The 16,047-nt window shown below is 41.0% G+C and overlaps 1 protein-coding gene and 1 pseudogene across 1 annotated transcript in view; one reads left to right on the top strand and one right to left on the bottom strand.

The window, feature by feature from the left end:
• LOC102186680 (CD5 antigen-like) overlaps positions 1 to 16,047 on the top strand; it is a 54,422-nt gene that overhangs the window by 13,478 nt on the left and 24,897 nt on the right. The window contains exons 3-5 of the mRNA XM_018046337.1: positions 2,270 to 2,593; positions 6,175 to 6,498; positions 15,133 to 15,159. Coding sequence (XP_017901826.1) covers positions 2,270 to 2,593; positions 6,175 to 6,498; positions 15,133 to 15,159 — 675 coding nt within the window. The remainder of the gene's footprint in view (positions 1 to 2,269; positions 2,594 to 6,174; positions 6,499 to 15,132; positions 15,160 to 16,047) is intronic.
• On the bottom strand, positions 12,189 to 13,174 carry LOC102186389 (annotated as a pseudogene).

Here is a 16,047-nt window from a genome sequence, read left to right as displayed (position 1 = left end):
AGAAGAACAGATAAGGGTCCCTGAGGACTGCATGGTGAAAATCACTGCCACAGAGCGGAATATAGAAAAAAGAATGAAAACAATGAAGACCAGACTAAGAGGCCTCTGGGACAACATTAAACACACCAGCATTTGCATTATAGGGGTCCCAGAAGGAGAAGAGAGAGAGAAAGGACCCAAGAAAATATTTGAATAATGGATGAAAATTTCCCTAAGATGGAAAAGAAATATTTAAACAAGTCCAGGAAGTGCAGAGTCCCAGGCAGGATAAATTCAAGGAGGAACACAATGAGACACACAAAAGTTAAAGACAAAGATAAAATATTAAAAGCAACAAGGGAAAAATGACAAATAACATATAAGGGAACTCCCATGAGGCTGTAAGCTGATTTCTCAACAGAAACTCTACAAGCCAGAAGAGAATGGCGTGATATATTTTAAGTGAAGAAAGAAAAACCTGCAACCAAGAATACATTACCCAGCAAGACTCTCATTCAGATTTGATGGAGAAGTCAAAAGATTTCCAAACAAGCAAAAGTTTAAGAGAGCTCAGCACCACCAAACCAGCTTTACAACAAATGCTAAAGAAACTTCTCTAGGCAGGAAACACAAGAGAAGGAAAAAACATACACAACATAAACCTAAAACAATGAAGAAAATGGCAATAGGATCATACATATTGAAAATTAACTTAAATGTAAATGAATTAAATACACCAACTACAAGACTTAGACTGATTGGGTGGATGAGAACATGTGTATGTATGCACTTACACTTACCACAGCACTCTACTTAACTCCCCAAAGTGTATGTAATTATTTTATATTGCTAGGTTAATCATGTTTCCATTATGGCTTGCAACTGTAGTTATCTTTTATTTTTTGTCTGTCTGTTGATTGTGAAATTAATAAACATCTTTTACTATTGTGATCATATAACTAGTATCCACTTAATACCATTGACCATTTTTCCGGTCAACAGAAAAATAAAAGAATTCTGTATCACTAAAACTACCATTTAATAGAAAAACCTGTAGTCACTTTTCAAAATCCAGATGCATATTAGAATTATCTAGGAAGATTTTGAAAAATTCAAATGCTGAGGGACTGCTTTTTATTTCCAAAGCTCCAGATGTATTTCTAATGAGCCACCATGTTTAAAAACAACTGGATATATGATGACCTTTTACTTTTATCTAGTCTGTTTCAACTTTTCTATTTCATGTTCAGTGCTTCATGTTTTAGTTTCATTTAGTGTATGTTTTCCAGCTTCTCAGTCTTTTTTTTTTTTCTGATGTTCTCTCTCAAGCCTTTATTGAGCATAGTAGAAAAGCTTCGGTATACATATATATATAGTTTGTATAATACATGTATTTTAGAAAACATATGATTTTTTGGTTAGCTAAAACACTTATGACATTTTGATTTCACTTGTTTGACCTAGTATGAATAGAATGCTAAATTTCTAATTGATATTCACTCAAAACCTTCAATTAGTTCCACATATTCTGGCATCTAGGGTTACTGCTGGTAATTTAGAAAGTTTATTATCTTAGATTTTTAAAAAACTGAATGAGGCTTGAAAGTTCTAATCCAATTCTGAGAATATAAAGGAATACTATGTTGTTAAGAAAAACCAAACAAACAGCAAGCTAACTTGTGATACAGTACAATGGCAACGCACTCTAGTACTCTTGCCTGGAAAATCCCATGGACGAAAGTGCCTGGTAGGCTGCAGTCCATGTGGTCGCACAGAGTCAGGCACGACTGAAGCGACTTAGCAGCATTATTAACTGAAATACAGATTTTGTTCAAATTTCACACAAAAATCCATGTATATATGCTATACTTTGGCTGGAAGGTAATTACAAGACAAACTTTAATTTTATGCAACATATTATTCATATGATCATTATAGCATTGTGCATCTTAATTCCTGTAGGAAATATACTTTTGAAATAATCATATGAAGCACTTATTTGTACCAAATCCAAAGGTAGGGATATTAAGCCTGATTTTCCAAGTTTCACCAAGGGCCAAGTAGAAATACAGCTTAAATTATAATAATAATAAAAGAGTGTAGCAGAACCAGAACTCAGAGATGGAGTCCTGGAGCTCCTCTTCCTTGTCTTCCCCTTTGACCCCCACTTTCTCACCCTTCAGTTCTCCGCATCCTGAAAGTGGTAGAAGAACTCCAAGAAGACTGCATACATGCCTGAGTGCTCTCTGGGCCACTCCTGATCTGCAGCCAATATCTCATTTCTTTGCAGAGTCTTCACCCAAAGTGCGACTGGTGGGAGGTCCCCATCGCTGTGAAGGGCGGGTGGAAGTGGAACGGAATGGCGAGTGGGGCACTGTGTGTGACGACAGCTGGAACATGAAAGACGCGGAAGTGCTGTGCCGGGAGCTGGGCTGTGGAGCAGCCAAGGGGACACCCAGTGGTAATTTATATAAGCCCCTGGCGTATGAAAAACAAAAAATCTTCATCCAAGAAGTCAACTGCAATGGGACGGAAGATGAGTTGATTAAATGTGACCAGCTGGAAGACGTTTATGATTGCTCCCACAGCGAGGATGCAGGGGCAATATGTGAGAGTGAGTATGGCAGGACTTAAAGACTATAAGCCAACTGCCCATATCCCTCATGACCACTCTTTATCCTCTTTATCTTTATTCTCCACCATGAATTTATGGTTAACTGATTCCTTGTCCTTCACTTCTCACCCTTTCTCAACTGTGGACCCTGGAGACAAATATATCCTCATCTAGAACTGTTACTCCTTGGTTGAACAGTGGCACTAGTGATAAAGAACCCGCCTGCCAATGCAGAGACTTAAGAGACGTGGGTTCAGTTTCTTGGTTGGGAAGATCCCCTGCAGGAGGGCACAGCAACCCACTCCAGTATTCCTGTCTGGAGAATCCAATGGACAGAGGAGTCTGGCGGGCTACAGTCCATAGGGTCACATGGAGTCAGACATGAAAGAAGCAACTGAGCACACACACTTGGTTGAATTAATGATTTTCTCTTACATTCAATCTTAGTTTTTCTTTGTTTCAATCTATTCAAGAACCTGATTCTCTCTTCATGCACACAAACATGCACAGGTCTAATAACTGCTAAACATTTGTATCTAAAGCTCAGATGGAGTTATGGGGAAGAAATGAGCTCCCAAAATGCAATGTAATTTTATCAGCTCTCAAGGAGTCTATCATCTAGTTAGGTAAACTGGAGATACTCACAGGAAACCAACACACAACAACTGTGTGTATATATATGTATGCATGAGTGCATGCTCAGTTACTTCAGTTGTGTCTGACTCTTTGTGACCTTATGGACTGTAGTCTGCCAATCTCCTCTGTCCAAGGGATGCTCCATGCAAGAATACTGGAATAGGTTGCCGTGCCCTCCTACAGGGGATCTTTTCCACCCAGAGATTGAACCCAGGTGGATTCTGTACCCACTGAGCCACCTGGGAAGCCTATATATATGTACACATATTCATATACAACAATTATATATAGATTATATTAGCATATATATATTGTGTATGTATATATGTATACTAGTCCCTTAGGCAAATCACAGTCTAATGGAAAAGGAGATAAACACATAGAAAATGATTAATGCATAGAAAGCAAATATATGAAAGGAATAAAGGAATATAACAACAATTATATATATATATGGAGTAGAAATTTGGGTCCTGAGAAATTGTACTTAATTCATATAGGTATCTGAGTCATTCCATGTAGCCCATGTTGTCATATACTGTTCATAGTGATAGACCACAAGCGAAGAGTGCAAATATTGTCCATCCAGGTACAACAGACCTCTCCATGGAGTCTTGGCAAACTTAGATATTCTTTATCACTATATCTCTCCTGGGCTGAGGGGACTTGATAGGATTGCTTCAAGCCTATTAAATAGAATCTTCTTGAGGACAGCAATGCTAACTATCTTGATCATCACTGTTCTCTGTGTTCATAAGACAGTGCTTAGAATGTAGTATTCAGAAGTTTCCTGATAGACTTGTCCCTTGTCTCCCTATGCAGTCCTCTGTACTCCATGTCTAGGTCTTGGTTTCCTTAGAACTTACCTGGAGACTCTGTGAAGCCCATCTCCCACTCCCAACACATAGAATCTTCTAGACCCAGTTTTAGGGCTCTGAGACTTTGAGGCTCTGACTCTTCCCTTACTCAGTACTCTCTGTATTTCTTCTGAGCTAGGTTCTTGGACATGAGAAAATATCATGGGAAGTAGCAAGGATGGTTGGAGTGGATCATTGATATTGAGAGAGGGAGTCAGGTTGTTTAGCCCAAATTATATCTAGACATCTCCATGCTTTCAGTGCAGGGGAAATGGGTTCAATCTCTGGTCAAAAACCCACAATCCCACAGTGGCTAGAATGAAAACCACATTACAGAAAGTTAATCAGGATGAAAATCACAGGGTTATGTCCCAGATTAAGGGACAAGATAAAGCCCCAGAAAAACAACTATGTGAAGCAGAGATAGGTAAACTTCCAGTAAATGATAGTGAAGATAATGATAGTAAAGATCATAGGATCTCAGACATAGAATGGAGAAGAAGGAAGAGATGTTTACCAAAGACCTATAAGAACTAAAAAACCAACGAAGATGAACCACACACTAGAAGGAATCAGTAGCAGAATAACTGAGGCAGAAGAACAGTAAGGGACCCGGAGGGCTGCATGGTGAAAATCACAGCCACAGGACAGAATATAGAAAAAAGAATGAAAACAATGAAGACCAGACTAAGAGGCCTCTGGGACAACATTAAACACACCAGCATTTGCATTATAGGGGCCCCAGAAGGAGAAGAGAGAGAGAAAGGACCCAAGAAAATATTTGAATAATGGATGAAAATTTCCCTAAGATGGAAAAGAAATATTTAAACAAGTCCAGAAAGTGCAGAGTCCCAGGCAGGATAAATTCCAGGAGGAACACAATGAGACACACACATAGTAATCAAACTGACAAAAGTTAAAGACAAAGATAAAATATTAAAAGCAACAAGGGAAAAATATAAGGGAACTCCCATGAGGCTGTAAGCTGATTTCTCAACAGAAATTCTACAAGCCAGAAGAGAATGGCGTGATATATTTTAAGTGAAGAAAGAAAAACCTGCAACCAAGAATACATTACCCAGCAAGACTCTTATTCAGATTTGATGGAGAAATCAAAAGCTTTCCAAACAAGCAAAAGTTTAAGAGAGCTCAGCACCACCAAACCAGCTTTACACAAATGCTAAAGAAACTTCTCTAGGCAGGAAACACAAGAGAAGGAAAAAACATACACAACATAAACCTAAAACAATGAAGAAAATGGCAATAGGATCATACATATTGAAAATTAACTTAAATGTAAATGAATTAAATACACCAACTACAAGACTTAGACTGATTGGGTGGATGAGAACATGTGCATGTATGCACTTACACTTATCACAGCATTCTACTTAACTCCCCAAAGTGTATGTAATTATTTTATATTGCTAGGTTAATCATGTTTCCATTACGGCTTGCAATTGCAGTTATCTTTTATTTTTGTCTGGCTATTGATTATGAAACTAATAAATAAACATCTTTTACTATTTGGATCATATAACTAGTAGCCGCTTAATACCATTGATCACTTTAGCAGCATTATTAACTGAAATACAGATTGTGTTCAATTTCACACAAAAATGCATGTATATATGCTATACTTTGTTTGGTTGGAAGGTAATTACAAAAACTAAAATTTTATGCAATGTATTTATTGATATGATCATTATAGCATTGTGCATCTTAATTTCTGTTAGAAAATATACTTTTGAAGTAATCATATGAAGCACTTATTTGTACCAAATCCAAAGGTAGGGATATTAAGCCTGTTTTTCCAAGTTTCACCAAGGGCCAAGTAGAAATACAGTTTAGATAATAATAATAATAATAATAATAATAATAATAATAATAAAGGAGTGTAGCAGAACCAGCACTCAGAGATGGAGTCCTGGAGCTCCTCTTCCTTGTCTTCCCCTTTGACCCCCACTTTCTCACCCTTCAGTTCTCCACATCCTGAAAGTGGTAGAAGAACTCCAAGAAGACTGCATACATGCCTGAGTGCTCTCTGGGCCACTCCTGATCTGCAGCCAATATCTCATTTCTTTGCAGAGTCTTCACCCAAAGTGCGACTGGTGGGAGGTCCCCATCGCTGTGAAGGGCGGGTGGAAGTGGAACGGAATGGCGAGTGGGGCACTGTGTGTGACGACGGCTGGAACATGAAAGACGCGGAAGTGCTGTGCCGGGAGCTGGGCTGTGGAGCAGCCAAGGGGACACCCAGTGGTAATTTATATAAGCCCCTGGCGGATGAAAAACAAAAAATCTTCATCCAAGAAGTCAACTGCAATGGGACGGAAGATGAGTTGATTAAATGTGACCAGCTGGAAGACGTTTATGATTGCTCCCACAGCGAGGATGCAGGGGCAATATGTGAGAGTGAGTATGGCAGGACTCAATGACTATATGCCAACTGCCCATATCCCTCATGACCACTCTTTGTCCTCTTTATCTTTATTCTCCACCATGAACTAATGGTTAACTGATTCCTTGTCCTGCACTCGCCCTTTCTCAACTGTGGACCCTGGAGACAAAAATATCTTCATCTAGAACTGTTACTACTCCTGGAACAGTGGCACTAGTGATAAAAAACCCGACTGCAAATGCAGAGACTTAAGAAACGTGGGTTCAGTCCCTGAGTGGGGAAGATCCCCTGCAGGAGGGCACAGCAACCAACTCCAGTATTCTTGCCTGGAGAATCCAATAGACAGAGGAGTTGGTGGGCTGCAGTCCATAGGGTCACACAGAGTCGGACATGACTGGAGTGACTTAGCACCCACAGTTGGTTGACCTAATGATTATCTCTTAGTTTCAATCTTAGTTCCTTTCTTTCTTTCTTTTTTTTCAATCTATCCGAGAACCTGATTCTCTTCTTTACACACATCCACATGCACAGATCTAATGACCACTAAACCTTTGTATCTAAAGCTCATTTGGAATTATAGGGAAGAAATGAGCTCCCAAAATATACTGTAACTTTGTCAGTTTCAAGGAGTCTATCATCTAGTTAGGTAGACAGGAGATCCTCATAGGAAATTAACACACAACAACTGGGCATATATATGTATGCATGAGTACATGGTCAGTTGCTTCAGTTGTGTCTGACTCTTTGTGATCGTATGGACAGTAGCTTGCCAAGATCCTCTGCCCATGGGATACTCCAGGCAAGAATACTGGAGTGGGTTGCCGTGCCCTCCTCCAGGGGATCTTTTCCATCTAGGGATTGAACCCAGCCAGGTCTCCTGAGTCTCCTGCATTACAGGTGGATTCTCTACCCACTGAGCCACCTGGGAAGCCAATACATACACACAGACACACACACAGACACACACACAGACACACGCACACACACATATTCAACAATTGTATATATACAATTGTTGTGTTTCTTTATTACATTCATATATTTGCTGTCTATGCATTAATAATTTTTTGTATGTCTATCTACTTTTCCATTAGACTGTGATTTGGCTAAGGATTTAGTCTATGTTTCTCTTTGTTATTCCAGTTTTTTTATCAGTTAGTTCAGTTCAGTTCAGTCACTCAGTCGTGTCTGACTCTTTGTGACCCCATGAATCGCAGCACGCCAGGCCTCCCTGTCTATCACCAACTCCTGGAGTTCATTCAGACTCACGTCCATTGAGTTGGTGATGCCATCCAGCCACCTCATCCTCTGTCATCCCCTTCTCCTTCTGCCCCCAATCCCTCCCTGCATCAGAGTCTTTTCCAATGAGTCAACTCTTTGCATGAGGTGGCCAAAGTACTGGAGTTTCAACTTTAGCATCATTCCTTCCAAAGAACACCCAGGGCTGATCTCCTTCAGAATGGACTGGTTGGACCTCATTATAATCCAAGGGACTCTCAAGAGTCTTCTGCAACACCACAGTTCAAAAGCATCAATTTTTTGGTGCTCAGCCTTCTTCACAATCCAACTCTCACATCCATACATGACCACAGAAGAAACCCTAGCCTTGACTAGACAGACTTTAGTCGGCAAAGAAATGTCTCTGCTTTTCAATATGCTATCTAGGTTGGTCATAACTTTTCTTCCAAGGAGTAAGCGTCTTTTAAGTTCATGGCTGCAGTCACCATCTGCAGTGATTTTGGAGCCCCCCAAAATAAAGTCTGACACTGTTTGAACTGTTTCCCCATCTATTTCCCATGAAGTGATGGGACTGGATGCCATGATCTTCGTTTTCTGAATGTTGAGCTTTAAGCCAACTTTTCACTCTCCACTTTCACTTTCATCAAGAGGCTTTTGAGTTCCTCTTCACTTTCTGCCATAAGGGTGGTGTCATCTGCATATCTGAGGTTATTGATATTTCTCCCAGCAATCTTGATTCCAGCTTGTGTTTCTTCTAGTCCAGTGTTTCTCATGATGTACTCTGCATATAAGTTAAATAAGCAGGGTGACAACAAACAGCCTTGACGTACTCCTTTTCCTATTTGGAACCAGTCTGTTGTTCCATGTCCAGTTCTAACTGTTGCTTCCTGACCTGCATACAGATTTCTCAAGAGTCAGGTCAGGTGGTCTGGTATTCCCATGTCTTTCAGAATCTTCTACAGGTCATTGTGATCCATACAGTCAAAGGCTTTCACATAGTCAAGAAAGCAGAAATAGATGTTTTTCTGGAACTCTTTTGCTTTTTCTATGATCCAGCAGATGTTGGCAATTTGATCTCTGGTTCCTCAGCCTTTTCTAAAACCAGCTTGAACATCAGGAAGTTCATGGTTCACGTATTGCTGAACCCTGGCTTAGAGAATTTTGAGCATTACTTTACTAGCATGTGCTGCTGTTAGTCGCTTCAGTCGTGTCTGATTCTATGCAACCCCATAGATGGCACCACCAGGCTCCCTCATCCCTGGGATTCTCCAGGCAATAACACTGGAGTGGGTTGCCATTTCCTTCTCCAATGCATGAAAGTGAAAAGTGAAAGGGAAGTCGCTCAGTCGTGTCTGACGCTCAGCGACCTCATGGACTGCAGCTCACCAGTCTCCTGCGTTCATGGGACTTTCCAGGCAAGAGTACTGGAGTGGGGTACCATTGCATGTGAGATGAGTGCAATTGTGAGGTAGTTTGAGCCTTCTTTGGCATTGCCTTTCTTTGAGAATGGAAAGAAACCTGACCTTTTCCATTCCTGTGGCCACTGCTGAGTTTTCCATATTTGCTGGCATATCAAGTGCAGCAGTTTCACAGCATCATCTTTCAGGATTTGAAATCTCAACTGGAATTCCATCATCTCTGTTAGCTTTGTTTGTAGTGATGCTTTCTAAGGCCCACTTGACTTCACATTCCAGGATATCTGGCTCTAGATTAGTGATCACACCACCGTAATTATCTGGGTCGTGAAAATCATTTATGTATAGTTCTTCTGAGTATTCTTGCCACCTCTTCTTAATATCTTCTGCTTCTGGTAGGTCCATTCTATTTCTGTCCTTTATCGAGCCCATCTTTGCAGGAAATGTTCCGTTGGTATCTCTAATTTTCTTGAAGAGATCTCTAGTCTTTCCCATTCTGTTGTTTTCCTCTATTTCTTTGCACTGATTGGTGAAGAAGGCTTTCTTATCTCTTCTTGCAATTCTGTGGAACTCTGCATTCATATGCTTATATCTTTCCTTTTCTCCTTTGTTTTTCACCTCTCTTCTTTTCACAGCTATTTCTAAGGCCTACCCAGGCAGCCACTTTGCTTTTTTACATTTCTTTTCGATGGGGATGGTCTTGATCCCTGTCTCCTGTACAATGTCACGAACCTCAGTCCATAGTCCATCAGGCACTCTGTCTATCAGATCTAGGCTGTTAAATCTATTTCTCACTGCCACTGTATAATCGTAAGGGATTTGATTTAGGTCATAACTGAATGGTCTAGCGGTTTTCCCTACTTTCTTCAGTTTCAGTCTGAATTTGGTAATAAGGAGTTCATGATCTGAGCCACAGTCAGCTCCTGGTCTTGTTTTTGTTGACTGTATAGAGCTTCTCCATCTTTGGCTGCAAGGAATATAATCAGTCTGATTTCGGTGTTGACCATCTGGTGATGTCCACGTGTTGAGTCTTCTCTTGTGTTGTTGGAGAGGGTGTTTGCTACGCCCAGTGCATTTTCTTGGCAAAACTCTATTAGTCATTGCCTTGCTTCATTCCGCATTTCAAGGCCAAATTTGCATGTTACTCCAGGTGTTTCTTGACTTCCTACTTTTGCATTCCAGTCCGCTATAATGGAAAGGACATCTTTTTTGGGTGTTAGTTCCAAAAGGTCTTGTAGGTCTTCATAGAATCTTTACACTTCAGCTTCTTCAGCGTTACTGGTTGGGTCACAGAGTTGGATTGCTGTGATATTGAATGATTTGCCTTGGAAACCAACAGATCATTCTGTTGCTTTTGAGATTGCATCCAAGTACTGCATTTCAGACTCTTTTTTTTTTTTTAACAGTCATAATCAACTTTTATTGTTTACATAAATAGATTAGACAATACCTTTGCAAACATGTTTTCTCAACATACTTATATTACAACACATGACATTTCTTAATGAAAGTTATCTGTTAAATCTTTTCACAGAGGGAGTGGGAAGAAATAAAGAAACAGGAGGGTGTCGAAATAAGATTTCTAAACTAATCTTCAGTGATAGGCCTAAAACATTTGGCAATTATTTCCTTTTATAGAGATCACAGGATTGTAAGTTTGAAACATATCAAAAGTGCAGTGCATCAATTTAATTAAAAACACCAGTAGTGTTAAATACATTACCTGGGCATCAAATTTCCCTTTCTACATATATTCAGAGTCACGTCATTTTACACCTATTAAATAACAATTGAAAACAATAACCATCAAAATTTTAAATCCCGGATCTGGATTAAATCAAGGTAGTAATAATGTTTTCTAAAATCCCAATGTATCTGTTCATCAGTAAAACATAATAGTTGACGATGTCGCCAGAGAGTAAGTTTTTCATGTTTGGAAAGACAATAATCTTGTAACACCTGCTATTAATCAGGTTACTGAGCTGATAATACATTGTGATTTTTTTCAAACCTATGTGTCTACAAAGCACAAGTTGTCATATCAACACAGTAAGTCCCCTACATACAAAACTTCACGTTTCTAACCTTCAAAGATGAGGACACGCGCTCGCATGCCCCATCAGGTAAGCTCACATATCTAGTGTACACTGTCGCACGCGCGCACCCTTTACAAGTGGCCGCGCTTTCGTGTACTTTACTGTACAGTGCTGCAGAGTACGGTATTTTTATTTCAAGCCCAGGATGTCTGAAGCAAGCAGAAAAGCAGTGGTGATTTAGCTGGTATCCCCTATTGCTGATGATCTGGAGCTCTTCCATCTCCCACCTCCTTGAGTTAGTAACTCTCCTCGCCTGTTCAGTCGATGACAGCCCGTGTGCCATCTGCTATACTATATTACTGTACTTTTCAAGGTACTGTACTATACAAGTAAAGATGTTTATTGTTTTGTGTTTACATATTATTTGTGTGAGAAGTCTTACAAATCTATTACAGAACAGTACTATATAGCCAATTGTGTTGGTTGGGTAGATAAGCTAATTTTCTTGGACAAATTTGACTTACGAACGTGGCTCTCGGAAGGGAACTTGTTTTTACATAGGGAACTTACTGTATGTACCAAATACCTAATCATTCCTGATATGAGGAATCATCTTCATATTAGTACTTCTTTGCTGTGCCGTTTAGTCTTGATATCATTAAACACAATGAATTTTACTTTAATGAATATGCACAAATTAAGGCAAAAGGACATAGCCCAGTCCCCTCAATAATCTATCCTTTTACTTTAAAAAACTGCTGTTGAGGCTATAAAAATTACAGATCTGCTGGCTAGAAAGACACAACTTGTCCCTTAGAGCAACATCCAGTATTTGGAGCCTGAGGTTAAAATAGTGGTACACATGGCATGTTCCCTTGATCTACCATTATGAGCATTCCTCAGCTATACCCACAATACTGATTTTTCAAATGATCCTGTTCACTTGCTATGCCTCCTAGCAGTAATGTATGTAGATTATTTTTCCTTGATTAAAATTTTTTAATGGGAAATAATCTACTCAGTCTTTGTGCACTCTCCATTGAATAATTTTTCATTTTTATAACCATTTCTTCCAAGGTTATTGTGCTTTTCTTCTGCCATTTTCTTCACATAATTAAGAGGTCCAGTCCCCTCAAAGGAGGAGGGATTTCTGAATGAGCCTCCAATTCTATCCCACAAGGTGAAATGCTGTCCATAATTATAGTCAAAAAGCATATGGTGGTCTGTGTGATGAGCCGAGCCATTAATAAAAAGGCTTTAAGAGCTGGGGAACACGAAAATCACCATCATGAATGGAAATTGTCCAGATATTGACCAAGATGTACAAGCCTAAATAAACTGCCTTGTGTAATGGGAAGATAAAAGGGTATATGTGGTAAGGCGGACTCTGAAGGAAGCCGTCCAGAGGGTGAAAAGCGTGACTCGCAAATGGAGTTGGAATCTTCCAGACATGATGAGGTTTGTGTAAGCGCTTATAAACAAGTCTATGATGAAGGCCTCTGTGAATCCAGTAGATCAGCATGTCAGTGAAGAAGAGAAAGGACAAGACACTAGCAGCGAGCTGAAACCAGCCATATGGAAACTCTCCTATGCCGTCATAGAGTCTGCTGTAACCTCTCACCTCTAGTAGGAACAGTAAAACCGTCATCCATCGCATTGACTGGACAGAATGCACAATCTCTCAAGAGACTTGATTCTTTAAAAATTGTGGGTGTTTCATTAATAAATGATCATAGACAAAATAATAACTCAATGTTGCAAAGAAGAAATACAGTATAAAAGCACCAAGATTTGTTACAATCAGGAGAGTGATAGCTTATCGGAAGATGTTGTCCTCTGGCCATGTGGCTGGATATATGTACGGTGTAAAAACATAATAATCTGCAATACTGAGTACAATATCCATCTTAGCCCCTAGAAAGAATTGGCCGCCCGGGCCCAGCCGCCAACTTGGTTCCTCCGGGGCACCTGCAGTTCCAGCTAGTGGATCGCCACGGTCAGCCAAGCAGCCGAAGTCTGCATTTCGGACTCTTTTGTTGACCATGATGGCTACTCCATTTCTTCTGAGGGATTCCTGCCCGCAGTAGTAGATATAATGGTCATCTGAGTTAAATTCACTCATTCAGTCCATTTTAGTTCGCTGATTCCTAGAATGTCGATGTTCACTCTTGCCATCTCTTTTTTGACAATTTCCAATTTGCCTTGACTCATTGACCTGTCGTTCCAGGTTTCTATGCAATATTGCTCTTTACAGCATTGGATCTTGCTTCTGTCACCAGTCACACCCACAGCTGGGTATTGTTTTTGCTTTGGCTCCATCCCTTCATTCTTTCTGGAGTTATTTCTCCACTGATCTCCAGTAGCGTGCTGGGCACCTACTGACCTGGGGAGTTCCTCTTTCAGTATCCTATTATTTTGCCTTTTCATACTGTTCATTGGGTTCTCAAGGAAAGAATACTGAAGTGGTTTGCTATTCCCTTCTCCAGTGGACCACATTCTGTCAGACCTCTCCACCAGGACCCGCCCATCCTGGGTGGCCCCTCAGGGCATGGCTCAGTTTCATTGAGTTAGACAAGGCTGTGGTCCTAGTGTGGTTAGGTTGACTAGTTTTCTGTGAGTATGGTTTCAGTATGTCTGCCCTCTGATGCCCTCTTGCAACACCTACCATCTTACTTCGGTTTCTCTTACCTTGGACGTGAGGTATCTCTTCTTGACTGCTCCAGCAAAGCACAGCCACTGCTCCTTACCTTGGATGAGGGCTATCTCCTCACCACTGCCCTTTCTGACCTTGAACATGGAGTAACTCCTCTAGGCCCTCCTGCCCCCACCCAGACCCTGTTCCTTGGACGTGGAGTGGCTCCTCTTGGCCGCCGCCCTAACTCAGGCGTGGGGGAGAGAAGGAAAAAAAAAAAAAGAAGAAACAACATTTGACACTTGTAATTTGTTTGTTCCACTTGAGGACCCCTAGCCATCCTGCCTGTTACCCTCTCATTTGCTTTTCAAGACATCTTTATTCTCCCCAACCGTGCATCTGTTGTGGAATCTGGAGTCACAAAACACACCTCAGAGGACACTCAAGACAGTGGACTACAGTTTATTACACCAGCAGGTCCAAGGAGAATCAGTTCCCAACAAGGACCCTGATGTTTCTGAGAGGCCCAGTTTTATACCCCCCTCCCCATCCCCTGCTATGTGACTGGTTACTTGTTAGCAACCTATTTGTTGTATATGACTGAGTTTTACAACAAATAGGTGCTAGGAGAACAAACAATTAAGTTAAGGGTGTGTGGAGAGTGGACAATGATTATACATCAAGTGGGATATCTCCCTGGTTAATCTAACAGGGGCAGCCTAAGCTCAACTACAAGCTCTGTTTGTCATCTATAGGGAGGGAAGTCTCCAGCATACCTGGTTTTCACTAGCAACAGTTTTCTCACTCTTGGACAGGGTTCAGTCCCAGTTCACATCCAGTCTTTGAGATGGATGACAGGCTTTAAGATGGAGTCGCTCTTGCTTCTCTCACACTGGTCCCAACACATCTTCCCAGAAACCTCCAACATGTTTTCCTGTTGGACTCAGATACTGCATCACTACACTTCTAGTTTAGGTGGTCATCACCGATCAATCTAATAGATTAACATAGAGAGTCAAATCTATCCATGCCTGGGGTAGAGCTAACATCAGATGGAAAGGGAACATGATAGGTCTAGTTAGCCATGGTAGAGTGGGTCTTTTTGGCTCTTAGTCAGTGTCCATGTGTTTTTTAAGGCTGGCCATTTTAAGAGGAGAAGGAGGAGAAGGAGGAGGTCCCAACAAGGTCTAACCTTGGAGGCTGTGTAATTACCTCTCTGTCCCACAAAGTTCAACAAAACTTTCTAGAGAGATGTGTTTTTGAACAAAAATTGACTACTTGATCTCATTCAATTCTTTCTCTCTTTCTCTCTTTTTATTTCCTCAGGCTTTTGCACTGGACCTGGACTTCTAGGTAAGATTTTTTGGGTCGTAAGAGGGTGGACTTTCAGCTCTGGAGAGTGGAAATTTTGATACCTGGGGCCAGGGAGAGAGGCTGTGTTTCAAAAGAGCTACAGTAGATTTTCTTTCTGGTTTCCCAACCCACCTACTCAGTCTTATATGGGTAGTTTTGCATTGCCAAAACTTAGAGAAAATTTGAGTGGTTTATACTGCAAAGGGATTCCTCTCCGTTTGGCCTGTATGACCCAAGACGCTAGCCCAGCTCTAGCTCCATCATCTAACAAAGCAGATGGCTTTCTTTCAGGCTCAGAAGACACCTCATCCCCTGGAAAATAAACTTTCTTCTTCCCTTCTATAGTCTACTACTTCCTGGTCCCTTTGCCAACTTTAATGTTATCATTGAACTAGAAATGCACCAACCTCTGTGCACCTCATGGCTTCATCAGCAGAGTGCAGGCTGGATTTCAGTGGCCGCTGGCCACCTCTTCAAGGGGTCTTTCAGCAGAGCACAAACGGTTCAACTGAGGAGAGAATGGGAAGGCACAAAGAGAATTAGTCTGTGGAAGAGGAAGCCTCTGACGGTCAAAAAATCAAGGGGACTGGTTGAGGATTATGAGTTTCTTTGACATTGTCTCTTCAGCCTATTCTTTCTCTTGATAGTAGAGGCATTACGGAAGAGGAGCAGCTGCAAACTCTGCTATGAATGTGGAGGACCTTACACCCTGCTGGGTCAATTTGCTTCCTTAAAGAAATGCTGTTTCTGGGTCCCAGTCCAATACTCAGATGACCTTGTTTTTCTCCTCTGGCCTCCAGGGATATGTCTTGCTGCAAGTGCCACGAGACAGCTGCTCTCTTTATACCCAGGGAGGGAGGACCCACCCCGGGTCCTTGTCTCTCAAGC

Source organism: Capra hircus, chromosome 3 (genome assembly GCF_001704415.2).
Source record: "Capra hircus breed San Clemente chromosome 3, ASM170441v1, whole genome shotgun sequence".
In the NCBI taxonomy this organism is placed as follows: Eukaryota; Metazoa; Chordata; class Mammalia; order Artiodactyla; family Bovidae; genus Capra; species Capra hircus.
The sequence above is the reverse complement of the archived record's forward strand: the minus strand, read 5'-3'. Positions and strand labels throughout refer to the sequence as shown.